The sequence below is a fragment of the Neofelis nebulosa genome, chromosome 5 (genome assembly GCF_028018385.1).
Source record: "Neofelis nebulosa isolate mNeoNeb1 chromosome 5, mNeoNeb1.pri, whole genome shotgun sequence".
Taxonomy (NCBI): domain Eukaryota; kingdom Metazoa; phylum Chordata; class Mammalia; order Carnivora; family Felidae; genus Neofelis; species Neofelis nebulosa.
This window is the reverse complement of record NC_080786.1, coordinates 157,900,406-157,927,742: the sequence shown is the minus strand read 5'-3', so window position 1 is coordinate 157,927,742 and position 27,337 is coordinate 157,900,406. Positions and strand designations below refer to the sequence as shown.

The 27,337-nt window shown below is 60.4% G+C and overlaps 1 protein-coding gene across 4 annotated transcripts in view; it reads right to left on the bottom strand.

The window, feature by feature from the left end:
* Positions 1-23,965, bottom strand: part of SLX9 (SLX9 ribosome biogenesis factor) — a 36,026-nt gene extending 12,061 nt beyond the window's left edge. Inside the window, exons 1-3 of one of the 4 annotated variants that reach the window (XM_058732228.1) lie at positions 23,771-23,965; positions 17,892-18,000; positions 1,230-1,298 (exon numbers count right to left, since the gene is read on the bottom strand). In XM_058732228.1, the coding sequence (XP_058588211.1) occupies positions 1,230-1,298; positions 17,892-18,000; positions 23,771-23,908 (316 nt within the window). In that variant the 5' untranslated portion in view covers positions 23,909-23,965. Of the gene's footprint in view, positions 1-1,229; positions 1,299-17,891; positions 18,001-18,748; positions 18,923-20,130; positions 20,405-22,757; positions 22,783-23,770 lie in introns of those variants that run through there. The other 3 variants (XM_058732229.1, XM_058732230.1, XM_058732231.1) reach the window with 3 other exon arrangements.
* Between the last annotated feature and the right edge of the window lie 3,372 nt (positions 23,966-27,337).

The window sequence follows — 27,337 nt, the reverse complement described above, 5'->3', positions numbered from 1 at the left end:
TCAAAGAAAGAAAGAACAGCGTGTTAAAACGACAGAAACTGAGAATTCAGACCCAGAGAAAGTGGAAGAAACAAGCGAATACGGGAACGGACTCCCGGGACGGAAGAGATCGGAGACGGGCGCAAACACAGGACAGCGACGAGGGGCTCTGATGACGAGGGGCCCGCAGCCCTTTGCTAGTGAGGGCGGAGATCGGACTAGAGAAGATGTTTCACGGGAAACTACACGTGGCCAAGACTGACCCAAGCAGTGAGACGAAGACACCAACCAGCACGGGAAGAAAATTTTAAACATCAGCTCAACGTTGCAGCCCAGACACGTGCAGGGTCCCGGTGGCCACCGTCTATCAGTTTTCCAAATCTAGTACACAGAGGACATTCTGTACGTCTCCGTGCCAGGAACCGTGACAAAGAAAATCAATGAATGAATCGCTTCCTTAAGGAACTTCCCCAAAGTGACCAAAAAGTAAAATAATTGTGGGAGAAACAGGCAAATTTCCCTAGAAAATTTAAGAAGTATATTTTCTTTAAAACCTTCCAGGAGGGGTGCCTGCGAGGCTCAGTCTGTTAAGCATCCAACCCTTGATTTCGGCTCAAGCCCTGATCCCAGGGTCAAGGGTCCAAGCCCCACTTCAGGGTCCGCAGTGACAGCACAGAGTCTGCTCCGCCCTGCTCTGCCTCTCTCTCCCTGCCCCTCCCCCGCGCAAGTGTGTGTCCAGACACACGCGCTCGCTCTCTAAAGAAACAAAAGATACTTCCAATGAAAACTAATTTTAACCACGAGAGAATACACAGGGTATCACAAATTATTTTCAAAAGTCAACAGAATCACACTCGAAAGGTGCAATAAGAAACAAATTGCAAAGCAATCCTCACAAGAAAACCTTCAGAAGAGCACCAGTGAGCACTCGGCATCACGAAAAATAACCCCGTCTTCCAAAAGGCGACCGGTGGGCAGAGAGGCACCGGGTGCGGCGAGGCGGCCGCTGGAGGCCCTCAGAGAGAAGGACCGCGCGGCCGCGGCCCGCAGAAAAGTCCGGAAGGTCACCACTGGCAGGAGGGTGACCTCACGGACACCCTGAGTGGCTCTGAGGTGACACACTTACGACATGCAGGAGCGCTTGCGTGCTGACGAGCCGACGCCGCGAGGAGCCCAGAGCGGCAGGTGCAGGGACGACGGGGACATTCTGGGGGGGGGGCATCAAGCCGGGAGGCGAGGGAGGTACTTACTCTGCAGCCACCTCTCACGCCTCAGCTTCAGTTTCTCCTTCTTGGGCAAAATGACCCGGGCGTCCGCACCTGGGGACAGAGCACATGGGGTGAGTGGGGCGTCCGCCCCTGGGGACAGAGCACATGGGGTGAGTGGAGCGCGTGTCGGGAGGGAGCCCTGCAGCAGTGTCCCTCTGAGGCCCGCAGGCGGGCCTCACCAGCGAACCCTCCCGCCCTGACTCCGGGATGGCCTCCAGGACGGGCCACCGTGTGGCCGTGAGGCCCAGAGATGCCACACAGCTCACGAGCAGACACGCACTTTCTGGCTAGGCAGAAGCCTGTGCCCCCGAGCCGCACGGGCCCCGCTGTTTGGAATTTCTCTGCACAGGCGCTGCTCAAAGCCAAGGGGTCTCAGGGGAGTCCAGTCTAGGCAAGAGGTGGTCCCACATCTTGTCACCAAATCCGGCCACCGTAGTGAGAAAAACCCACTTCTCTTCACATGGCACCTCCTCTGGGGGCCAGCTGTCCCCTCCCCTGCACTCGCTCCTGCTCCCCCAGCTCCGGGCCTGCCGGCTGTCCCACCACATGAAGACTTCGCCCAGCCTGGCCTCCCCTCCCTCGTCCCCCAGGAGGGCCTGCACATCCCCATTCTGTGGGCTATACTGTGTCCCCCAAATTCACGTGTTCAAGTCTTAATCCCCAGGACCTCAGAATGCACCTGTATTTGAAGACACATCTTTAATGAGGCGACTGAGGGAGAAGGTAGGGTGGCCCCAGTCCAACATGCCTGGTGTCCTCCTAGGAGATCAGGACACAGACAAGCACAGGGACGATGACGAGAAGACTCGAGAAAGACGGCCATCTGTGCGCCCAGGACAGGGGTCCCGGGGGGAGCCAGCCCTCCCAGCATCTCAGCCTCCACACTGCGAGGGAGTAGATGCTCGGCGTCTGGGCGGCCTGGGTGCGGTGTCTGCTCCAGCCGTCGGAGCCACCCGCGCGGCCTCCTTCTCGGAAACAACGCAAAGCACCGCGTTGCCACCACCAGCCGTGCGGGAGGCCCGCCTGCCCACGCCCCCCAGGAGCTGCGGAGCCAGCCCTGGAGTTGCCAGGTGCCCAGGCGGGGGCAGGACGGCCCGCGAAGGAAGGGGGCAGAGCTGTGACACTCCTTCACTAATTGCCTGAAGAAACCTGCTGCCCTTTAGGGCACATCTCCAGCAGCAACCCTACGAACGGGCCCCGTTTCACACGACAGAAAACCCAGGCTCAGAGGAAGGCTCACAGAACTATGAGTGTGACCGGAAGGGAGCGTGACGGCTGAGCCCATCGGGCCAGCACCCTGGTGACCACAGTCCTGGAGGGTCCCGGAGACACAAGACTGGAATAAACCCTGAGCCACATGGGCACAGGTGAAGCTTCGCAGAGAGCTCAGAAATCACACACGGCCCTGGCTGCAGGACACGAGGCTTCCCGGGTCCGTCTTGCTGACCCCAGGGAGGCCCTCTCCTCCTCGGCAGGTGGACGGGATGGGGGCAAGACAGAGGAGCCCCTGCCCCCAAAGCTACATGCGGTGGGGGGGGGGGGGGGGGGGTGGCAGAGCTGACGCCACTGGGGCCTGTGCCACGCTGACCAGACGTGGACTCCCAGCTAGACGAAGATGGCCAGCCCGTGTCGGCGGAAGCCACGTGTAGCCCCGAGGGTGTGCCTGCTGGCGTGTCAGGTGGGGCTGGGACTCCCCTTCTCCAGGTCCTTCCTTCTCTAAGGGCAGGAAATGGGCGGGGCCGGGACTTAACCTGGGCCGCAGGACACCCCCCAGAGGAGGGACCTCTCACTGGGTACCGAGCCCCTCAGCCTCCGCATCCTCAAGTGAACAGTGGGGCGAAGAGCAGGTAACTCTCGGCACGATCCGTAGATTTACGACACAAAGCCCGAGAGATCGTTGTCGCCCTTTTGAAACTCTTCCGACCAGGGAGGGGAGGGCTGCCTGACCCGGGGGCAGCAGCAAAGCGCCACTGCCAGGCTCCGGGAGCAGAGAGGACGCAGCCTGCCGGCTCTCTGCCCCACGGCAGGGCCGTGGCGTGTGGGAACGTGGGCTGGAGGGCGCCGGGCCAGGCAACGCCCCACGATGCAGCCAGGGTCTCTGCCTCGGGCCTGCTCTAAACACAGAGCGGCCTCCAGGCTGGCTCCACTGCCTTGGCCTCAACAGGCCTCCCAGGGACAACGCGGCGGAGCCCGGGGCCTGTTCCACACGGGGCCGGTGCCGTGGGACACGCACATCTCCCAATTTATCTCCACTCCATGCAGATTTTCCTGCTATGACAGCAGATCCCTGATGCCACTGCCACAACAATTCGGAAACAAGCTCTGTCTGGAGGAAGGAGGTGCACCTGTCAGACAGACTTGTCACCTCAGGAACGTGCACAAACCCTGTAGCCCGAGACTCCCGGGAGAATTTAATCCCTTCTCCAAGACTAAGACCCTGCACGCCGTGGCCTTGTGTCGAAACTCCCGGACGTGCTGGAGCCGACCTACTTTTCTCTTCACCGCCCTGACCCCTTACTCCCCTGGGGAGCAGAGGCCCCGTGACTTGTCAGTCACCCTCAGCAGCTCCGAATGGGGTGGGTGTGAGAGGGTGAACAGAGGGGCTGCACGGTGTGGACGCCCAGGACCAACACTGCTCCAACCAGCGACCCCCACCCGTGTTGCGCCCGGCACCGCACCCACCATGGGGTCCGGCCGCCAGGCGCGAGCCTGATGCGAAGCAGGGAGGGCATCTGTGCAGCCTCGTGCAGGCGTCAGGGGCCTCTGAGGGTGGGGGGGTAAGAGGTCCACACGTCCCACTGGCATGTCAAGCCACAAACAGGGTCATGACGGTGCCCACTGTGGGGTCAGGGGGCATCTGTTTGGGGCATGAGCCTGGGCAGCGGAGGCCAAGTGGCCCGCACATCCAACGGGCGAAGGCAAGAGGGCGGCCTCCCAAGGAAGCATCTGACGGCGGGGCATGTAGGCAGCTCACCCTCAAAGGCTCAGGGAGACACCTTCCCCACGCTCCTACAACTTGCTATAATTGGAAGTAACTTCAAAATGAAAACAAGTCTACGACCAGGGAGGACGGACTAACTCGTGGCCACGCTGCATCGGGGCCCCCACCCTGCTCTGCCCCAGGAGCCTCCGCCCGGCAGCCCGTCCCCACGCACTGGGGAAGCGGGAACCAGACACATGGGCCCTGGGAGGTGGCCGAGCGCGTGGGCAGTGAGGTCCCACAGAAGCCACCCGGAAGCACTGGCAGAGGGCCCCACGCGCCCAGGAGGGACACAGATGCTGCCACACTGGGCACGGGCGGCAGGGACCGGGACAGGCGCCACAAGCCCTGCTCACCTCAGTGTCCCTGCCGGGCCCCCCCACCCAGGGCATCCGGAGGGTTCCAGAAGCCCAGACCCCCAAGGACCGGGCAAAGTCCGCGTTCTGCACTGAGGCTACAGCCTGGACCGAGACCGAGAAGAGGGAGGGCGCGGGGGCCGGTGGGCCAGGCGGACGGGCCCTGAGGAGAAGCCGCGAAAGCACAGGCTTCGCAGAGAAGGTGGGATCTGGGGCGTCAGGGCTGCCTGCGCAGCCAGAGCCCGAGACCGGGCGAGGCAAGACGGCTGCCCAGGTGCACCTCGGGGTCCCTGGACGCGGTCGGAGCCGGAGCGGAGGCCACCTTGGAGGGTGTCTCTCGGGACTGTAGGAAGAGAGGCAGGGCCTGGCAGGGGCGGGGGACCTGGCTCCGTGCCAGCCTTGTTAACGGAGATTCTCAAACACACGCAGGGGAGGGACACTGCGGAGAACCACGAGCGCTCCAGCTGCCCCCACTCCCAGCCACCTCAGTCACTTACGGCAAACCCCAGACACACCCTCTCCGGCAGCGGCTCTGACCCCTGCGCCCAGGTCCCTGCGGTCAGTGTCTGCCCATCAGAGTGTCCCCGGGGCCTGAGCCAACAGCTGTGGAAGGGGATGCCCCTGAACATTGGCACCACGGTCCGTGGGGGACACACCCCAGGAGAATGGGCTGAGATGGGTCTGAGGATGCCCAGGGGGACACAGAGGTGGCCTGTCCGGTCCACTAACCCCTGAAGCCCTCACCGCTCTCCAGTCCTAGCACCAAGCCCCTGCCACGGCCCCACACCGGGATCCCCTGGGCTCAACGCTGGACAGGCCACCCTCACCCCTCTGGGTAAGGACACCTCTTCCAGGCGGACGGGAATCCCAGTCAGGCCAACGGTGGCCCCATGGCATTGCCGAACTGGGTTCTCCTTAAGGACACACTGACAAGGCCTCTGCCACAGGGGCCAGCGAACCGGGGCACCAGTTCACACCCCCTAGGAACTCCTGCTCCAGATAGAGCCCCAGAGAGCCCCCCGGGGTCTGCTCTGCTCTGGCTCACGGTTACCCCCACCTCACCTCTGTCAGCCTCACTCCTGTGCCGGCGGAGGTTAGAGGGTGAGGCCCTACGGCTGTGCTGTTTCACTGAGGGAGACGCTGAAGCCCAGGGGCAGGGCCTGCCCTGAACCACGCGAAGAGAGCCCGACGAGCACATGCCGTACCAAGGCCAACAGGCCCGAGTGCGGCGTGGGCGTGGGTGGCCCCGGTTCTGATCCTCAGGACGGAGTAAGCAGACCAAACCTCCAGTCGCCTTCTCCGTGCAGAAGCTCTCTGTGACCCACGACGGCAGAAACACCAGCCTCAGGAAAATGGGGCTGGGTGCGATCACGCCAGCCTCTCTGGTGTCCAGTAGGGGGGTTAAAAGTACTGCATGCAAACCTGGGCCCCAGTCCCTTCCAGAGCCACGATCCTGGGTGTGCCCTGACCTCCAGAACCACCCCCGCCAGAGTCAATGCTACAGCTGCCTCTCCGAGGGGGAGAGGTGTCCAGCAGCATTTCTGACGCGTGACAAAGGGACAGCAACTGCACACTCTGGGGCGTGTCGCCCCAGCCTGAGTGCCCACCCGAGTTCACTCTGGCAGGTGCCAAGAACACCAAGGCTTGGGAGGCCTGGCTGGCCCAGGGTGTCCCCGGGACCCAGTGAGCAGTTCACACCCATCCCAAGGCTCAGAGCAATTCTCCGGAACCTAAAAACAATACTGACAACAACCAACCCACCGACCATGCTGAGCACAGGAGGCCTCCTGGCCGGGCGGGTCGCCTCCCCAGCCTCAAGGCAGCAACCTCAGGTACAGACACCATGACTGCGGGCGTCCCGGAGAGAAAGCACGGGCACAAACACAGGGACAGGCTGCTCTGACGGGAAAGGCTGATGGTAAGACGCACCCTCCTCTGGCAAGACACGGCTCTTTGGGGGAGCGACACAGCAGTCTCCTCGTCTGTAAGAGGGGAACCACCTCTGCGGCACACCGGCCTCGTGGGGGCCAAGTACAAAGTCAACAGAGCTCAGCGAGGAACCGGTGTGGCCGGCCCAGCCACACCCACACGCCTGCACCCCAGTGGCCCGCCTCCGACACAGCCTGCTGCCCGTGCGGGACGTGCGGAAGACGGGCCCTGGGCTCCTGGTGCTGAGTCCGGGGAGGACACGGTTGATGCGTTATCACAGGGCTTCTGCTCTCATGGAATTGGGAGGAGAGTCAATACATAATTAGTTTTCCTGTAAATGACATCAAGAAGCTATTCTCACGGCACCAATGAACGTGCACAAACGCTCGGGCACAGGCAGCTGCAGGTGTCACAACCGCTTCCGAGGCAGGTCGGTGAGACTAACCCCGTGGACAAGGCCATCTCGGGACACTGACACTCCCACCACACCTAAGACACAGATTTGGGGGAAATAAAGTGGGAATCGGTCCCGTCCCTCTGTACATCAAAATAAGGTCCCAAGTGATTAAATATACAAATAAAGTACTGCAAAAGACACAAACGACTACAAAACACAAAGAAAACACCGATTTGACTACATACGAATTAAAAACTTCTGCAACAAGTTATGTGAACAAACTCAAAAGGCATGACTGACAGGTGACACCTATACGTAACAAAACAGGCCTCTTCCCTCCTATGTAAATAGCTCTCCTGAATCAATAAAAAAGACAAACAGCCTGAAGAATAAGGTGCAGGAAGAGGCTGCTTATACGGAAACATGGCTAATGGAACTTCTAAGGAAGCGCACGGTTTACAAACCTGCCCCCACTGCTCCCCCTTCACGTGAGCAGAGACTTAGGTCAGCACCAGCCGGCTCCAACCGGAGGCAGAGGCCCACTCAGGTGCCAAGCAGGAGCTCCCACGGGGCGGCGTCTTGAGAAAACCATGAGGCGACGTCTACTGACGTTCATTGTCTTATAGGCTCCTTGTGTCCGAACCCCAGTCACCCCAGTCAGAGGCAGCACCAACACCTGGGGCCACACGCAGGGCCTTGGGATGCAGACCCGGGAGCAAAGGGGCCACGTAGCTCCCAAAACTGTTCACTGGTTTTTTAAATGTCTGTGCATCTGACTCAGCAATTCCACTGCTACATTTTTGTCTACAAAGATATTCACCGGCACCCACAAAGATGGGGGACCCGACATCCCCTCACATGACAACCCCAACAGCCTTGCAGAAGAACGAGGTCGCCTCGTGCTGATGGGCAACCATGCCCGGCACTCAGCGAAGTGAGGGGCCAGGGCCGGCCATGCGTGCACACAGGGTGGAAACAAAGCCTGCGGTGGGGACGGCTGCGGGGAGTCCCCGCACTGAGTCTCCACACTAGCGTGTGCCACGCCCCCAACCCACTAGGGAGGGCAGTGGCGTGACGCCTACTCTAGGAAGGGAGCCACTGGCGGGCGAGCGCCGTGGGCTCTCCCAGAGGGAGGGGACTGGCCCAGCACCAGGCGGCCAGAGATGCAGCCACGCAGGGAAGGCCCGTGCTCCGCACCACGCAAGGCTGGGGCAGGTGGTCACCTATGGATGGTGCAGCGAGATTTCCTTCCCTTCCTTTCTCTCTTTTCTTCATGACTTACACTGCACCCCCGTAAGGAGACAGACTTAAAAAAAAAAAAAAAAAACAGCAAAGATACGAAAAAAATTGGGGACAAATTGCTCTAATCAGAGACAAAGTGTGGGGAGCAGAGTGGCAAGATTATTAACCAAAGAGGCCGCGTCAACATATTTACAAAAACACACCCACCAAGTTTTACTGCTAAAGCACCCTTTTTGTTAATGAAAAACCTCTCCCGTGATGAACTCCCAGAGGCCACAAACCGTTGTGTACGTCAAAAGGGCAGATTCAACACCCTTAGGACCAACTTCTAACATAAAGACGCAGGATAACCTGGCTGTCCCTGCTTTCAGAACTGAAGACCGATGGGCAGCCGGTGGTTTCGGTTCTGCAGCCGCAAAGGGGGCCCTGCCAGCCCGCCGGGCGGGACCAGGACCCAGGGGCAGAGGGGCTGGGGGCTGTCTCGCTGTGCTCTCCTCGGGGCAGACTGTCCCACCCCCGGCGTGACCAGAGTACCTCCTGGCTGCTCTCCCGCAACCCCTCACCTCTGCCAAGCTGGCCCATCTCCATCACCGACTCCAGGCCACTGGCAGGAGGAACCAGGTGGGGGAAACCCTCCAGATAACAAGGCGCCAGAGGGACAGTGCGCAGGACGGCTGTATTCCAAGTATGGAGGCAAACAGCTCACAGCCACGGGCCCCTTTCTCTCAGGGAAGGAGGCCTACAGACAGCACCCCTACAGTCCAACCTGTGCCAGGGGGTGCCTCCGCCCTGGGACGCTCAGGCTGAGGTCAGTCTCCCTCAGGCAGGGGCTGGAGAAAGGGGACATCGGGCGAGCTGCCCCGAGGGCCACCAAAGCAGCGTGCACACAACATGCTCTGGCCTCCCCTCCACGGTGTACCAGGCACCGGCATGATCCTGAAGTGGGGCAAGGACAGGCCCTGCTGGGGGCTCCCCGCCAGAGACCGCACGCGCCCTCCCTGACCGCGGCCACCACCGAGCCCGCACAGCAGACAGGGGGAAAGTCACGGGCAGACAGAAAAGCGCAGGCCACGCTCAGGTTCAGCCGTCCCACGTTTATGTGACAGGGCCTCCCTCTGAGCGGTAGGGACGTGAGGACCCATCAACTGGGAAGAGGCCAGGAGGCCCCACCTCACAGATTTTGCCGAGCACCCTGCGGTGGGCCATGGAAAACAGCAGACAGGGTGCAGGTGCCCAAAGGGAGGCGGCTGCCGGGCCCGCGGGCACTGAGCCCCGATAGCGCAGGACCATGTGAAGGAATGGCCTCCTCGCAGCCACCAAGGACACGAGTGACAGCACACGGCCACGGCGGGGGCTGCTGCCGGGCTCCACGTGCAGCACAAAGGCGCCGAGAACCTTAAATAGCTCCCTGCCACCGTGTCCAGAGGGCCGGGGTTAGAAACAGCAGCCACGTGCTCAGCAGCATCTCCCAACCCGTCCTCTCCAGCCCCTGACACAGCTAGCTGTACCCCAGGGGGAGCGGCACCCTTCGTGACCCAATGACCCCCACACGGCCATACGACCCCACACGCCCAATCGGGTCCAAAGACCACCGCTGGTGGACAGCACTGTAAAGACAGCGGCCCTCCTCGGAAGGAAGGTTCTGGAGTGGCGGGAGAGGAGCGAAGGCTCTCAGGAGCACCCAAGGACCTGCCTGCAACTGGGCCCAGCTCTGCTGACGAAGAGCCCCAGGACACAATTCCAGAAATCCCCACGCCCACGGCAGACAGCCCTGAGGGGCACCATCCCTCCACACAGGCTGGCCGCCTCTCTGCATGGCCAGGAAGGCCTCCCGCTTGTGTGCGGACAACCGGACAAAGGCATCCCGCCAACCTCACAGGGGGCACCCAGGACCGTCCCCAGATGGACATTCCCCCAGGAAGCCTGCCCCGCGAGGTGGGGACCCTGTCCGGACAAAGAGCAGCAAGGCAACCTCGGCCGAGGGGCCCGCAGGCCCCTTCCTGACATGGGCCAGGCAACATCAGCTCTAACCAAGTCAGTCTGTGTGCATGGGGAGGTCACTCAGGGAGGTCACAAATGCAACACCCCACACGGGGACAGAGGGACAGCGGTCCCTGGCGGCAGATACAGACTTGAGTCCTTCCTGTAATACACGGTACTTTTCCGATCACGAAGCGCTACCTTTCACAAAAGCAGTTTCAGGGGGAAGCCAGCCCCTACCTTCCAACCCTCGGCCAGGGCTCGGCACGGACGCTCGGTGTGGACTCGGGGCGTCCGTTCACGCGCCGGCCCGGCTTCCGTGGAGCCAACGGCTCAAAGAACAGGACGAAGGAGCGCCATCCACAGCCCGGCCCCTCCGGCTCCCCTCAGACCCCAGAGCAGGCCCAGATCTGCTTCCTCCCCCCACCTCTCATTGCCCCCGCCTCCGGTGCGTGGAGAGGTCCACTGCAGCAAGACGCTGGCCCCCGAACGGCTGCACCCCACCACCCGCCCACATGTCTAAGAAGTCCTAAGAAGGTTCAATCCAACAGGCTACTTCGGTCTGATGAACACTCAGCCCGCCATGCTGCCAACGGGCGCCACTACCACAGGCTCCAGGAGAGAGGAGGCGGGGTCACCATGAGCCTCCTTGTCACCTGCGGGGGCCACGCTCTACAATCAGAGCTCTGCAAGGATGAACTCACAGGGCCCCCAGCAGCCCCTCTTGCAGATGAGGGAGCCAGTCACAGACGGCCTCCGGCCACCAGCGAGAAAGCGGCAGGCAGGATGTGACCCGGCAGACTGGCTCCTGACCACCTGCCAAGACAGCAGAGGGAGTTTCTGAAGCACGTGCTGCCCGGGACAAACACTCCGGCGCTACAGACGGCTCACTAGACGAAGAAAACCGCCAACACCGACCAGAGGCCGTGCGGAAACGCTCCTGGGCAGGGCCGGCCGTGGGCCACAGCAGGCCAACCCCGCAGCACGCCCACCCACGAGAACGCCAGGCGAAGAGGACAGCAATCCACAGCTCCCCGAGTGGAAGAGCTCAGCCCCCCGATCCCCCAGGACTACAAAGAGCATCCGACACGGGCGGGTCCTCGCGCCAGCACTGCTCCTTCCACAGGAAGCAGCTCGGTGCCAGTCAGGGTGGGACGAGTACAGAGCTATCGAGGGTCCCAGGCAAGTGCAGGCACCGCCCCTCACCAGTGCCGTGTGCAAGCGCCCCCGGGGCTTGCAGCTGACCCAGACTAGACCCGGGCCCTCAGCCAGCAGGCACACCAAGGCCCTGCAGCGTGGCTCCTCCTCGTGGCCTGGCTGTGGAGTGGGGTGTGGCCCCTCGGTCCTGGTCCTCTTTCCCACGGACAGGCGGGACCTCGGACCTCAGTCCTGCAGGGTGGCTGCCCGGTTCACTGCAACGGTCCCCCTTCGTTGTGCTGGGGGTGGACACAGCTGCGCACTGACTTACCTGAGTCTACCCCGAGCCAAGCCAGAGACCGCTCACGGGAGGGTGGAGGGGCTCCTTGCTCAGAGGGGCTGTGACCATCCTCGGAGCCCTGGACCCGGTGAGAGTCGTGACCGGCGGGGCCTATACCCTGCCGCGGCTCACGCTGACCCGTGGAGCCCAGGCATGCCGGGGGTGTCCCACGTGGGCTGGGCAGCCCTGCTGGCATTTGGATCACCAGTGCTGGGCAACATCGGGAGGAAGGGCTGGGCTGAGGCTCTGAGAGATGGACCCCAAGAGAAGGCCTGGAGCTGGGCAGGGAGAACCCTGGCAGGAGGGACGCTCCAGCCTCCCAGAGTCTGGCTGGGGCCTGCCCGCTGCTCACTGAGCCCGTGCCTGGCGGGCTTCGGCGTTCAGCAGACGCTCACCCTGCTCTGGCCCAGCAGAGACACCTCCAAGCAACAGGCCCCCCACCTGCACGGATCTCAGCCCCCATGGTGCTCAGGGTGGGTGGGACAGGCACGGAGGCTCTCGCTGCTCGGCCTGACACAGCTGCGTTCCCCAAGCACAGGAGCTGGACGGGCGGAGGACAAGCTGCGGCCACTCTGGGGTGCTGCTGTGCCCCCCACTCCTCGGCACCTCATCCCTCTCAGCACACACTGCGCACACAAGTCCTCGCACGGCCAGGCCACGCCCCCCACGGGCATCGGCCAGGTCCTCCCGTGGCTGGCCTCCCACGAAGAGCCCGTCCAGAGACAGGAAGAAGGTACCAGAAATGAAGCGGCTTTGGCTTGTCCCAAAGTGGGGAGGAAGGACAAAGTACACCCACGCTCCTCCTCCCAAATCCCTGACGACAGAGGGAGCAGGAAGCAGGCCCCGTGCCCCAAGGCCTCGCACCCAGGCCCTCTCAAGACCATCCGGGGAGGGCCCTTCCAGGCCACCTCCTTGACCTCGCCCTTCCCTGCTTCCTGTTGTTAAAAAGAACAGGCTGGAGGCAGACGGAGGCGAGAACAGCCGACAGGGGGCCCCTTCCTGCCCCACCACGTGAGACTGCGGGCTAGCCACCCTCCAGCAGCCAGCAGGCCCAGAGCAGAAGACCGTGCCTCCCAGTCGTCCGCCTGCTCCGTGCACAGACCTTCGGGCCCTGCAGGTCAGGACGCCCCTGAAGGCAGTGGGCGCGCTCCCTGGGGTGGGTGGAGGCGCTCCCGCCCAGGGCCTACACCCCCAACAAGGAACCAAAGAAATGCCTAGGCGACAGCAAAGGGGCTCACAGCCAGCAGCCTGCAGCCACCGCCAGCGGGCGGACAGCATGCACCGCCTACCGAAGAGCTCCGGGGTGCCTCCACTGTGGGCTTCAAGACGGCACGAAGGCCACGAGGGAACCAGACACCCCCTCAGCCAAAGCAGCCCCCAGGCGGCCACCAGCAAGGCCCCCACGTTCCTGGCCTGGGCCCAGGCCCAGAGAGCAAGAACCCCCTCTCCTTGCACGTTTCACATTCGAGGTGGTGCGGGGAGAAGCCATGAAACTTTCTGGGTGGGTTTTGTCACACCCTCCCTCACACTAGAGAAGGAGGGAAAAGTCTTCGGAGGGGGAGCTTTACAAACTCCCTGAAGACGGAGCCTGGAAAGCCCTGGGAATCCGTGCTGGGCACTCCTGGCCCCTCGGCAGGACCGGCCTCTCGGAATCCGGAATTCGGGCTCGGCCGGAAAAGAGACGCAGCTCTGCTGCCCTCTGCTGAGCAGGCTTCGCGCCTGCACCTGCTCCCAGCTGAAAGCCAAGGTCACAGCACTGCAGCCACGGAGCCAGAAGACGAAGAGGACGGACGGGCACACGTGCTCCGTGTGGGCTTCCCCTGCTCCGGGGGTCCCCGCAGCAACGTCCCTCCACCGCAGCCCGGGGCCGGCCTGGTCCCGGCGCCACCTCCCTACCCTCTCCTGCCACAGACTCGTCAGCCCCCAGAGTGCCTCCTGGCAGCCTGCGCGCCGGCCCAGCGTGTCCGTGTCCGCCGTGCTCGGCAGTGATGCTGACATTCTCCCCTCCCACAGCCCTGGCCAGGCCCATCCTCCTCCAGGCCTGCCCCAGCCTGCCTGCCTCGCTGGGCTTGAGTCCCGGGGCCGGCACCGCCCGGCTCAGGCCCCGGACCGAGTACTGGCCCGACACCCTGGGTGCTTGTGTGAGAACACACTGCACTTGTCTCCTGCGACTCTGCAGCACAGAGAACGACACAGCTAGAAACAGGAAGGGCGCAGGGTGTCCCGTGCCAGGGAAGGACGCGGGAGCTGGACGCTCACCCCAGACCCGCCCTGGGCCCTCCAAGATGGATGCAGCGGAGCTTCGAAGCCACTTCACACCCAGACCCACGAGCCCCCAGACCCCGACCCCCAGGGCAGAGCCGAGTTCCACCGGGGATGGGGGATGGGGGATGGGGGATGGGGGATGGGGGGGGCCGTCTGCAGCAGGAACTAGGGGTGGCCTCTGGCTCTACACCACATCCTCCTGCCCCCACGGGGCGCCACAGGGGCCACAGGCCACCACACAGAGTCCAGGGGGTCCCCCACAGGGAGCTCAGCACCCCTGCCTGGAATGGAAGGTGGGCCCAAGGAGGGACAGACTCGGCTCCCCGGCCAGCAAGGCTCCCAAAAGCTCTACGTACAAACAGGAAAGACGCCACCAGCAAGGGGAGGAGGAGCACGGGTGTGCACGTGGGGCAAGGGGGGCCACAGGCGTGCACGTGGTGGGGACGTACAACAGGCATCTGTCCGCGCCAGGGGACGGACCTACAGGCAGGCCAGGGCTCCTCCCCGAGCAGGCTCGGCCACCTCCGGACCACACACCCCTGCACGGGGTGGCCTCATGGCCAGAGGCAGACAGCAGTTCTATTTGTGACTCAGCTCAGGGTGAGGACTCGTGGGAGAGACGCGTCTGCGCTAATCCAGGCCGACAGACACCCTCGGCCTCACGACCCAGCAGGTGACTGAGCCGCAGCTGAGTCCTCAGATGCCACCTTCCACAGGGCCCGCACCTGCCCCGGGCCAGCAGCCCCAGCTCACACCCGGGGAGCCACGCGGCCCATCGTCTCCCTGTGGGACCCAGGGCACCGGCCGGAGGGGAGGCGAGGTGACCCAGGCCAAGGTGGAAGAGCCGCTGGCAAAGAGGGAGGCGCGGCGGGGAGAGGCTGGAACACTGCCACCTGTCACCAGAGGCGGCCGGACACCGCGGGCCAGCAGGGAGGAGCTGTGCCTTCTGCAGCGTTGAGCCGGGCACGGACTAAAACCAAGCGGGGTGTCAAACGCCTCCCGCCTGCTAACCCACCTTCACCAAAACAGGCCAAACAGGACAAAAACAGTACTACATGTCCCGTCTGCAGATAAGCAACCGAGGCCCAGAGCAGACCCAGTGCCCCCGCTGAGAGCTGCCAGCTCTCCAGGCTCCGGAGCCCACGCTCCGAACCCTCAGCAGCCCCGCCCCAGGCTACCTGCCCATCTCAGGGTCCCCAGGACCCTGCCTCCCCCTGAGGCCCTCACGGCTCTGCCCAACACACCCCATGCTTTGAGCTCCACACCCGCAGTCCAGGTCCTCTCCTGCTGTAAATGTTTAATTCTCTGTATATTTTTAGGACATTTTGATATCCTAAAAATACACCTTTCCGGCTGGGGGCTAGCCAATTCCCATCTTCAGCCTCCTAACCACGCTGGCGGTCTGCCCACGTGGCCCTGGGTGCTGTGTCCCCCTCTCCAGGACCTGAGAGTATAACACAATCCTAACCACGCTGGTGCGTCCACCCATGTGGCCCTGGGTGCTGTGTCCCCCTCTCCAGGACCTGATAGTACAGCACAATCTTTCCTGAGCTGCTCTCATCTCTTCTTGTGACCACAACTGACTGCCCAGCTCATAAAGAAAACAAAGTACTTTCCTTCCTTCTCTCCTCCCCTCCTCCTGGCCACCTCCCTTATGGTTTTCAGGTCCCCATCACCCAGACTTCTAGTGTTCCCTCTGCTGAAAGTAGCATCTTGCTCTTTCTGGGTGGCTGTGCTCCCTGAGCAGCTGATGCCACCTACGGTGGTCCGGAATGTTCTAAAAAGCCCTCAGACTCAGTGCAAAGGCAAGAGGTAACCGAGTTCTGTCTGCTGAGCAGAAGACTTGCTCAGTGAGTGCAAGGTCCCAGATCTGCCGGCAGGTCAGCTAACACACCAAGGTGCTGCCGTGGCAGGGGCTCCCACGGAGGCCCCCACAGGACTGCAGTGGCTGCTAGGACCCAATCAGGAGATGGCAGGGACTTGGCCACACATAGCCAGTAACCGGGAGGACCAGTCTGGGATCCAGGATCTTCAAGAGGAGACCAGAAAAGACGGGAGGGGCTTCTGAGCTCCTATAATGGCCAAGCGGGAGCCACTAGGCTACTGGCCGGTATGCACTGGAGAGTGATGAAAACCAGGTTCAACAGGGCTGGGTGGGGTCCCAGGGCCGCTGGTGCTGGCTGCGGACACCCCTAAGGTGGGAACTCAGCCTCAGCCGGTCTCCGGTGCAGGAGAGGCGGGGAGGGGAGGGAGGAGAGAAGTGGGGAGAGGGGAGCGGACCGTGCCCTGCAGGGAACCGGGCCAGCAGTGCCAGAGGGAGGCCCTGCAGTCACCCCACTCCCAGGTGGGGCCACATCATCTGAGCTCAGCAAAGGGACAGTCCAGCCCCTACACTGTCACACCCCCCCACCCTGCACCATCCGTGAAGGGGACAAGGTGCACCAGCCCCTCAGACACGGGAGCGCTGCCTGGCCAGCACGGCTAACGGAGCCCCACGCAACTCCTAGGCAGGCCGCGGGGCACACCTGCCCAGCAAATGCCACGCTCACCTGACAGACCAAGTGAACAGATGCTCCAAAATCCAGCAGCCAACGATGCGGATCATCAGGGTCCCATGCCGGTCTACACCTGCACTAACGCTCCGTCCCCACTACTCCCTCTGAACCTTCAGGGCACAGGCGTACAGACAGCTTCTCCCACTCTCTGCCCTGGGTCTCCACCTGGGGCCGGCCCCTCACAGAGACCCCGCTACAGGCAGGCCGGGAGCAGGCGCAGGACTCGGGGTCCCAGCGCCCAGACAGCCCGGCTGACCTCTCCCCTGCAGCGCCCACCTCTCAGGGAGGTAGGAATCTGTGTGCCCCGCGCTTCAGTGGACACGGCTCCCACTGAGATGTCGGTGAGCTGCCACAGGAACAAAAGCCACACATTCCACGGCTACTTTTCGCCACACCTCTGGGTGGAAGGGAGACGTCAAAGGGCCACGGCAAGTGGCAAGAGCCTGGCGCTCATCAGACAACAGATCTGTCCGGGCTCGGTCACTCCAGGCTGAGCCTCTGCTACCTTGGGCTGCACACAGCCACAGCTATGCAGCCACAAACACGACACTCGCTCACAAGGACCACCGTGTGGAGCAAACGAGAAGGTGAGAGCGTGGGCCAAGCAGCCCCGTCCCCCGCCTGGCCGCCCGCCCACTCGGCAGAGCGCTCGGCCGGTGCAGGGAGAGACCCGGTGCCCCAAGAGGCAGGCGGCACGCCGGCCCAGACCAATACGACCAAACAGGCAGAGCCCATCCCAGGGCAGAAGACCAACAGCTTCACGACCACTGGGGGAGGTGGGACAGGGTGGAGGAGAGGCCACAGGGTGGCATGCGGGGGAAGACATCTGTCAGCTCTGGAGGAGTAACTTCAATTTAAAAAAACTCCTGAAGACGGGGCACCTGGGTGGCTCAGCCAGTTAAGCATCCGACGCCTGACCTTGGCTCGAATCATGATTTCACGGTTCCGGAGTTCGAGCTCCACGATGACAGTGCGGAGCCTGCTTGGGATCCTCTCTCTCTCCCTCTCTTTCCGCCCCTCCCCTGCTTGCGCTCTCTCTCTCAAAAGTAAACAAACATTAAAAAAAAAAGTTTTAGGGGCGCCTGGGTGGCTCAGTCGGTTGAGCGTCCGACTTCAGCTAGGGTCATGATTTCGCAGCTAGTGAGTTCAAGCCCCACGTCGGGCTCTGTGCTGACAGCTCAGAGCCTGGAGCCTGTTTCGGATTCTGTGTCTCCCTCTCTCTCTGTCCCAACCCACTCGCATTCTGTCTCTGTCTCTCTCAAAAATAAATAAACATTAAAAAAAAAAAAGTTTAAAAATAAAAAAATTAAAAAAAATTTTTTAATAAAAAATAATAAACACATAAATAAAGAAACAAGCAACGTATAGGTTAACCTGAAATTTGCCCCAGCCCACACGTGAGCACATTAAACCCAGCCTGGCACGGTGCTACAAACACCCAGACCTTAGCCGCACATTCTCACCTCTCCTGATGGAAGCAACGCTCCTCGTGTCTGGGTCCAGCTTCTGCACCAAGGCACTGGGGTCTATCTTGGTCCCGGCAAAAACATCAGTGTTCATGAAAGCCCATTCCTAAGAAGGAAAGAAGACGTGAGACTTCCCTGTGGCTCCAGAATGCAAACGTAAGGCCGGACACAAAGCAGGGGGAGACCTCAAGGCTGGGCCAGCTCCTGCTCAGAGGGCCTGGGGGAGGTAACCCTTGCCCCCCCCCCCCGAAGCTGAGCCCGGGGGCCAGTGGGGGCTCAGACCCTGGGGCCCTAAGGCAGCACGTCTTCCCGCCCCCCTCAAACCACCAAGTGGGCTTGGCTCTTGGCGTGCAGACCGTCTCAGACCAGACTCGGGACTGGCAGCGACTAGAAACACGAGCTCCATGTTCAGAAGCACTGGGACAGGAAGCAGGTTCCCTTCCGAACCTGCGCCACCTCGTTCTTCCATAGCACTCTCCCCTGTTTCACAGCCACTGCTCCCCCTCAATCGTCTCCCCCCAGGTCAGCTTCCGACACACGATCAGCCCCACACGGAGACTTCAAAACCCTCCCAGTCACTACCAGTCATACTCTGCTGAGCCCACCTCCCAGGCCCACCTGACTCATTTCAGGTCCCAGCTCCAGGACAGGGACCCCAGAGGGACTGGAGCACTGACCCCCAGGGGAGTCACAGACCAAGACAGGACTGGGGTGAGGCAGAAACTGGCCCAAGGTGTGGGCTTGGCCTGCAGCCCGGAGCTCGCACAGAACACCTGCGAGAGAAGCCCAGACTCACTCCTCGGGACTTCTCAGGGTGGGAGGGAAAGTCAGTAAATAAGAGACAGAAAACTCACAGGGGCAATGCTGGAGCCTAGGGGCGGCTGGGAGCACCAAGCAGGGAAGCCCAGCGCGGCAGAGTCCTCCCGCCAAGGAGGAGCCACAGGAGACCAGGGGCAGGGTGCACGCCGGGCCACCCACGTTAGTGTGCACACGGCCAATCCCCGCTTCTTTCTGCACAGCCATTCAGACCCCGTTCACAGCGGTACTCCACATCCAACTGCTTCAAGGTTTCAGAACTCAACACGACAGGTGTCGATGCTGCGTTGTTCCAACGTCTTCGGAGGACCACAGTGTCGTTACGTGGCTAGGAACTAGGAGTCTACCTACTCCGTGTTGGAGCTCAACAGCTGTCCCCTTCGTTCTACAAGTTCCATCAGTTGCTTCTCTCTTCTCGTCTGCCTAGTCTCGACGTTTTCTTTCCTCACTTCTCTTACTTCTACACTTTGAACGTACTTATTTCACAGTCTCCATCTGATAATTCCACTTTCTGCCCTCACGGCATCTAATTCTGATGCCGACTCTCACTCACGGTGGGCTGTTTCCCTCGAACTTTGGCTGTGTCCTGAGCTCAGGAGGATTTTGCCCACCGTGAGAATCCCACCCGGCCTGGCCGGCACAGGGATTAAGAGCCAGGGTTATATGGAACCTCTGCCAGATGGGCAGGGAGAGGGGTGTGGCAGGCTGTCTCCCAACAACCATTTAACTGAAGAAAACTAAAAATCTCATCAAGAACAGAAAGAATCTATTGGGGTGCCCGGGTGGCTCAGTGACTTAGGCATCCAGCTCTTGATTTCGGCTCAGGTCATGATCTCAGGATCGTGGGATCGAGCCCCACGTCAGGCTCTGTGCTGAGCATGGAGTCTGCCTGTGATTCTCTCTCCCTCTCTCTACCCCGCCTCCCCCCGTACCCCCCACCCTGCTCTCTCTCAAAATAAATAAACATAAAAGAAAAAAAAAAAAAGGAACAGAATCTATGGCTTAAGAGCTATGCCCTGTTATCCACCCCCACCTTACAGAAACTCCCTTGGGAGCTCTACTCCTGGCTCCCCGGCTCCCAGCTGCCAACGATCCCCCCACCTTGTGCCACAGGCACTGGTCCAAGAAGGTGAGCCAGACGGTGGGGATCCCTTCTCCCGCCCCGCCCCCGCCTGTTGGACAGAAGCACCACCTGAGGCAGGGAAGGCTGAGAACAGCAATTCTCACCCCTCATCCCAGCTTCTCTAGGCCACAGGTACTAACAAGCCAAGAAGATGACGAGGGGCCGCCCCCCGGCGCCCACTTGTAGAGAGGGGTGTCAACAGGGAGAAGCCGAGGCTGTCCCTGCCCCCCTGCTCGTGTGGGCACAGAGGTCCTGCCAGAGGCGGGACTTTATCTGGAATGGACTGTGGGGACTCACAAGTCTAGGCAGTCGTTGGAAACACTGGCGATCCAGGCAGACGGTGGGGCTGCTCCGTAGCTCCAGAACACCAGCAGCAACAAGGCGAGTACACAGCAGAGCAAGCAGAAGTTCAGCAGAGGCCGCATCGGAAAGAGAGGCAAGCGCCCTGTGGGCAACGGTCCACGCTGGGGGCCCGGGCTGCCCCTCAAGGGCAATCAGAACCGTATGGGGCACACGAGAAAGTGTTCCCCAAACCAAACACAACACGGGGCAGAGGCCGACCGGCACAGGGGCCTAGGCGCGGCCTCCGCGCAGACACTGGCTCGGCAACAAGCCGCTGTGGCCCAGGGGCAACCCCCAGCGGCAGCAGCTGGAGGCTGCAGGAATCTCAAGGCTGTGCGGGGCCGGGAGTATCACAGCGAGTGTCCAAGCTGCTAGTCCCTGCTGGGAAGCGGATCAAAAATGTAAACTCCCTCAACTGTGACCGCAGCCCAGAGCCACACACGTACAACCAGTGGTAAGAAGCAAACACCTAATGGGACACGGGGGCTCAAGCACAATCTTGGACCAGTAAGTGGCTCAGACAAACCCACCTGGTCAGGCTAAAAGATAAAAACAAAAGAGCATAAGCAGGGAAGTGAGAGGCTGCACGCAGACCTCACATAGTTCAGAGCCAGGCCAATAAACAAGTAAAACGACCAGGCAACACCCCCCTCCCCCCTATCCCCGCCCAGTGCTACGATCCACCACCATGAAGATTAATAAAGGGAGTCAGGGGGCCAGCAGGGGGAGCTGCAGCCCTACTCAAGGTCAACTTGCAGGCCCAATGGGAAGAGACAGACTTGACCTTAGACCTTGCAGGTGGATAGCCTCTCCTATCCCAGCTGGAGGAGGAAAGGATTTCCGTACCCCCACCCCGCCCCCACCACAACTCAGCCAACAAGCGGAAGGAAGCAGAGGAAAAGAACAGAGCCCTAGGAAAGGAAATACGGAAGAAGCAGCCTTACAGAAAAATGAAGAGAAACAGCTTCGCAGGAAAACGAATGGTCTTAGAACACCATACTCATGCCCACGGGTGTCCCCGGTAAGTACCAGAGAGACAGAGAGGCAGAAAAACGTCCAAAGAAATAATGGCTGAAAACTTGCTGAATCTGAGCAAAACACTAACTGAAACGTGCAAGAAGCTCAAAGACCCCGAGTAGGATAAAGAAACTCCACACAGAGTAAGTACAAAGAGAACTACACTGAGACACGTCAGAGTCACGTTTACAGGCAACGAGAACCACCCCCGACCTACAGGGAACCCCAATACGACGGACAGCTGACCTCACACACAATGGAGACCAGAACGTGTGGGATCACATTTCAATGTGCGGAAAGACGAAAGTCAGCCAAGAATCTTACATCCAGCAAAACCATCTTTCAAAAATGAACGTAAAATAAGGAGAATCCCACATAAACCGAAGCCGAGACCATCTGTCGCTAGCGGACCTGCCTTCTGAGAAACATTAAGGAAGTGTTTTAGGCTGAAAAGCAATGTTACCAGACAACAATCCAAAACAAAACAAGAAGCCTGTTAAAGGTAAACATATAGCTAATTACAAAAGATAACTGTAAGAACCTAAGGTCGGGTGGTAACACGCACAGACACAGCCTGCAGAACAGGAGCAGCACAGCAAGGGGATGAGAGGGAGGCAGTTACACAGCATGAAGGTCCTACCTTTCTCTGCACCGAAAACAGAAACACCCATAACATAAGCCCCACATCAATTGCTAAAGGACATGAAGCGCAAAGGTTCTTTTCGTGACCAAACTCTGCTTAACCCCCCCCCAGTCCCCATGCAGTCTTGTCTGCGGTGCTCCGCGAGCCCCTCAGTTGACTTTTCACAATACCAAAAGCACGAGCAACAAAAGAAAAGAAGCTGGACCTTGTAAAAAATGAAAACTTGTGCTTCCAAGGATAATACCAAAAAAGAAAATAAAAAAAGACACCACCTCACAGAACTAGAAAAAAAGTATATGCAAAGCACATACATCTGGTAGGTGTTTAGCATCCAGAATATAGAAAGAACTCTCGCAACTCAACAACGAAACACACAATTTCAAAACGGGCAAAGGACTTGAACAGACATTTCTCCAAAAAAAGATCTACAAATAGACAACAAGCTCATGAAAAGATGATCAACGTTATCGGCCCTTAGGGAAATGCAAGTCAAAGCCATGAAATACCACCTCGCGTCCATCAGAATGGCCGTCATCAAAAGCATAGCCAATAACAAGTATTGGTAAGGATTCAGAGGAAGTGAAACCCTCATGTTACTGAAGACAATGTAAAACGGGGCAGCCACTGTGTTAAACACAAAGTTCCATACGACCCAGCAATTCCGCTCCCAATGTCCACGGCAGTATCGTCCACGATGGCCCCAAATTAGAAACCACCTTTCCACCAACTTGGGAACGATGAAGATAACGTGCTGTGGCGGAGTAGCAACCATACAATGGAGTGTTTTCACCCATAAGAATGAAACATAAACACACTGCTCTAGAAATAAGGATGAGCCTCAGAAAAAACTACCTGAAAGAAGCCAGACACACAAGGCCACAGCCGGTACTACACCATATACGAAAAGTCGGCGCGGTCAAACCTGCACACAACGGATGCCACCCGCAGCGGCCGCTCAGGAGTCCAGACTCAGCCAGGGCAGCGGCCACATTCTCCTCCCCGACACTGGCCCTGGGAGCCAGCATTCACGTGTCAACCGCGCTCAGGAGCCCCGTGGACACCCACGCAACACAAAACGGATTTTGGACACAAACAGCTAGCCGCAGGCAAACAGGAAGTGGACTCGTCGTGGCCAGAATGATGGATAGTAAGTAAGGATTTCTAGGGGCGCCGGGGGGGGGGGCTCCGTCGGTCCAGCCTGAGACTTCGGCGCAGGTCACGAGGTCACGGTTCCAGTTGGAGCCCCGCATGGGGCTCTGTGCTGACAATGCAGAGCCTGCTTGAGAGTCTCTCTCTGCCCCTCCCCCACTTGCGCTTTTTCTCTCTCTCAAAAATAAACTTAAAATAAATACACAAACATTAAAAAAATAAGTACAGGGTTTCTTTTTGGGGTGATGAAAATGTTCTGAAATGTGTAGGGACCACCGAACTACGTTGTGAACCTAACACTAAAGAACGCCCACTGAACGGGACACTTCACAGGAGCGAGTTTTAGGACACGTGAATGACACGGTGTTATTCCAACACGGTGTTCGTAAGGGCCAGACCCCGTGTTAAAACGGCAGCTCCGTCCTCAGCAGCTGAGCGTCCCCGGTCGGAACGGAGGTCAGGGCCGTAGGGAAGAGCAAACCTGGCAGTCCGCGCTCGCACTCCGCTCCCCGGGGCCCCGCCAGCCCCCCACTTCCAGGCGGCGGGCTAAGCGCGTGCACGCGCCCGCGGGCCCGCCCACGTTACAACACGTGGTCGGCCGGCCCACCACCACCGGCAGGAGGAAGCGCCGAGGCGAGCCGGCCAGAACCCGGACGAACCCCGAAAACATCACTGAGCGAGGGAGGGGGCCGCGCAGGGCCGGGTACGATGGGCGTGCCCGCCGCAGGGTCCCCTCGGACCTCGGTGCTCAGCCACACCGCCCCGGGGTCCGCGGAGGCCACTCACCTTCGCCCCGACTCCGCCGGCCGAAGCCTGCGCGGGGGCCGCCTCCCGGGCCGGGGGCGCGGGGCCGGGCGCCGCCGGCCCCGCGGGCCTCACCGCCGCCTGGTGCACCCGGGCCCGCAGCCCCCTCACTTTCCCCATGCTCCCGCGACACCCCCGGCCGGCCGGAAACCGTCTGCGCGCGCCGCACCGCCGGCCGGAAGCTGGTCCCGCGCGCCCCCGACCGGGCGGAAACCGGAGCCGGGAGGCGGGGATCCGCGCTCTCCCCGCCGGCGCCGCGCATGCGCCCGGGGCAGGTGTGGGCATTCGCGGGAATCCGGGCGGCCTCGCTAGCACCTGGGAGAATGATGGGTACCGCCGGGTCGGGGACCAAGCACGTTGAAAATACACGAGTGTGTTGGGGTGCCTGACTCAGCCCGTTCAGTGTGGGACTCTTGCTTTCTGCTCAGGTCACGATCTCCCGGTTTGTGGGATCAAGCCCCAGGCTTTGTACTGACAGCTGCTTGGGATTCTCTCTCCCTCTCTCTGACCACGCTCTCTCTCAAAAATAAGTAAATAAACATTAAAAAAAAATACATGAGTGTGTTTGCTACACAGCCCTTGTGCCCTCCAAAAGCACCGTGGGAGCAAAACGAGAGTCAGGACAGGGTGAGGGGAGGGAGGGGGGACTAAAGTGGGGGAACTGAGAGGGAATATGGTTGAATCTAAGGGCACCCCAACAACCCTTGATTGATCTAGTCCATTTGTCTTAATTAACTTTGATTAGCTTAATTAAGTTAATTAACTCTAATTGAACATTTATTTCGTGTTCACCTTTTTCTACATGGTTTCATTTACTCCCCAGAACGATTCCTTGAGACTGGTGTAACTCGACCATTTAAATGGTAAAGCGATGCCAGATCGCAGGCTGGGAAGCTCCGGGACCAGGACCCGAGTGAGTCCTGCTCTTCTGACAGGCGCCTTCTGCTTTCTGAGCTCAGGGGCTCCCACGTATCCAACCCAGATGGTGCATTCAGGAAAACAACCTCTGGGTGGGTGTGACGCCCATCCTCAAGGAGCCCACTGTGCTGTTGGAGACACAAAGCCGACGAATCTAGAGCAAAGTATAGCACAAACCAGGCTATGGATGGGGCCACACAGGAGTCCAGACTCAGCCAGAGCAGCGGCCACACTCTGTCTCCCCCCCCTCCTTCCCCCCAACACTGAGAAGGTCCTGGGTGCTCGCACTCACCACTCAACCCTGTCCAGGAGCCCGGTGGAAATCCACCCACACGAAATGGATTTCGGAGAGGATTCTGCTGTAGGCAAAGCTAGGTGCCATTTCTCAGGAAGGACACAGAGGTACTCACCCAGCGAGGGTTGGACGCATGACCACATGGGCCGCTTAAGGCCAAGATGACAGGATCTGTGATTTACTCAAGGCCACATAACCAGCCGGAATTCATATCCACTTATATATTCCAGGCTTTACTGAGGATATGATGCTCTAGAAAAGGCAAAACCGTGGCAAGTGGACACGCCCTACTTGGATTGATAGCAGGTCCTGTTCAGGGTGGTCTCTGGCCACGCCATGCAGGAGCCAACCTATCCAGTTCCAGAACTTTCCAACAGTGAATGAGGCCATTTGTAGATGAAGAAGGCACCTCAGAGACATCAGACCAGAACACACAGGGGTGACTTCACAGCACGGACCCAGTCTGAAGCCACAGAGAAATGTGTCACTGGAAGAAACCCCAGAAGCCCTTCCCAGGCTTGGCATTCCCCACTCTGTAAAAGCCGTCCTGCTATTACCTGCCCGGTGGCCAGCGTGGATGTCTGACCAGCATCTGCCAGACCAGGCTGGTCTAAAGGAGAACCCAGCTTCCTTTAGCTAGAACCTCTTGCCCGGCAGTGAACAGCACTGGTTGTACTTCTGGATGCAGTGGGTGTCAGTCAGCCCCGCAGATGGCTTTCTAGAATGTGGAGAAGGTGGCACCCACAACCCAGTCCATACCCATCCAGCAGCACCTACGACTTCTTTCAGAGGGTGTGTCACGAGAGAAGCCTTGTTCTCTGGTGCCGTGCCACAGTGCAGGTCCACAGCTGTGCCATGATATAATATGAGAATGCAGAGGTGATTACTGAGGTCATGCGAATGCAAAGATGAGCTCATTGATAAGAGTGCATCGGCACAGATGAAACTCAGCGGGCACCCGGAGGATCGTGCCGCTTGGCAGTCCGTGCAGGGAGGGAGGGAACGTTGCAAGCAGGAGCTCCGTTCTAAGGGTTCCGGCATTGATGACCCAATCGCTAACCCACTGGTATCCTCTACATCCAACCCGCCTCCTCTCCTGAGCCATTGGGAGGCAGGGAGGCCAAGGTTTGGCTCCCGGCTCCAGGGACGCAGTCCCTTGTCTAACCCAGTGGTGATCTTAGCACCCGGCCAGCTCAAGGCCTGAGGGACAGCTTCAATTTTAGGGTTTGCTTTTTGCCTCTTCTGTGCAATGCAAGCTTTCTCGATAAAGGGAAAACAAAGTCCAACAAAATGAATCAGTTGGGAGTCTTTGAGAGTCCTGGGGCCCCTTCTCTCCCCATCTGTCCCATGGTCCCTCTGGATGCCCTCGTCCTATTCGTGCTTTGCACACCCTATCCTGCTATCCGGACGTTGCCATTTGCAGCTGGATCTCTCCATCTCCACCTGAAAATGTAGTGAAAATCTCAAAACCGGATTCTTGCTTCTGATCCCAATCTGTCCCTGCCCCAGCAGTATATCTGCCTTCCAACGAACGAACGCTACCCACGCAGCTGCCCGAGCCAAAAAGCGAGGTGTCATCTTCTCTGGCTCCCCCTCTCCCTGCCACATTCAACCCAACAGCCCCCTTCTCTCTACCCCAAGTCCCCCACCCCCACCCCGGGGCTCCTGCCTCTAGCCCTGCTCTCCGTCTCTGCTTGCAGCACCCCTACCTCCCCAGAGGGGCCCCCAGGCCGCGACCTCCGCTCCAAGGCCACCCTGGCCCGCCCTCCCCGCCGCTCCGCCCTTCCCACGGCTCAGCCTCAGCCGCGTCTCCGCCCGCCCCCTCCCTGCGGGACCCGGAGTCTCTGCTTTCTCGCCGACTCGTCCTTTCGTCGCCTGAGGGCGCTCGCGGGGCGTCGGAGTTTCTGGGCGGAGCTGGGCTGCCCGCCGGGCGCAGACGCGGGGCTGCGGGGACGCGCTTCCCCAGGACCCGCCCTTGGGCAGCGGCCTCAAGACCTCGGGGCGCCGGGGCCGGGGCCGGGGGGGGGGGGGGGGGGGGGGGGGGGAGGGCCCTCGGGAGGTGCAGGCGTCCCCGCCGCTCTTCGGTGTCCCCCGGGCCCTCGCGGAGGGACTGCCTGGCGAAGCAGCCGGTTTCCCAGACCCCCGGAAGCTGCGCTGAGAGCGGCCCCTTGCCGCTTGGCGCGCGCAGTCACGGCCCTGGGACATGGACTCCTAACCCTGCCCTCGCCACGTGCCCAGGGTCAGGATGTCCTTCCTGGGGTGGTCACGGGGGTGGCCACCAGCCTCCCGGCGGCAGCGCCCCGCCCCGCCAACCAGGTCCTCCAGCTCCTCTCCCC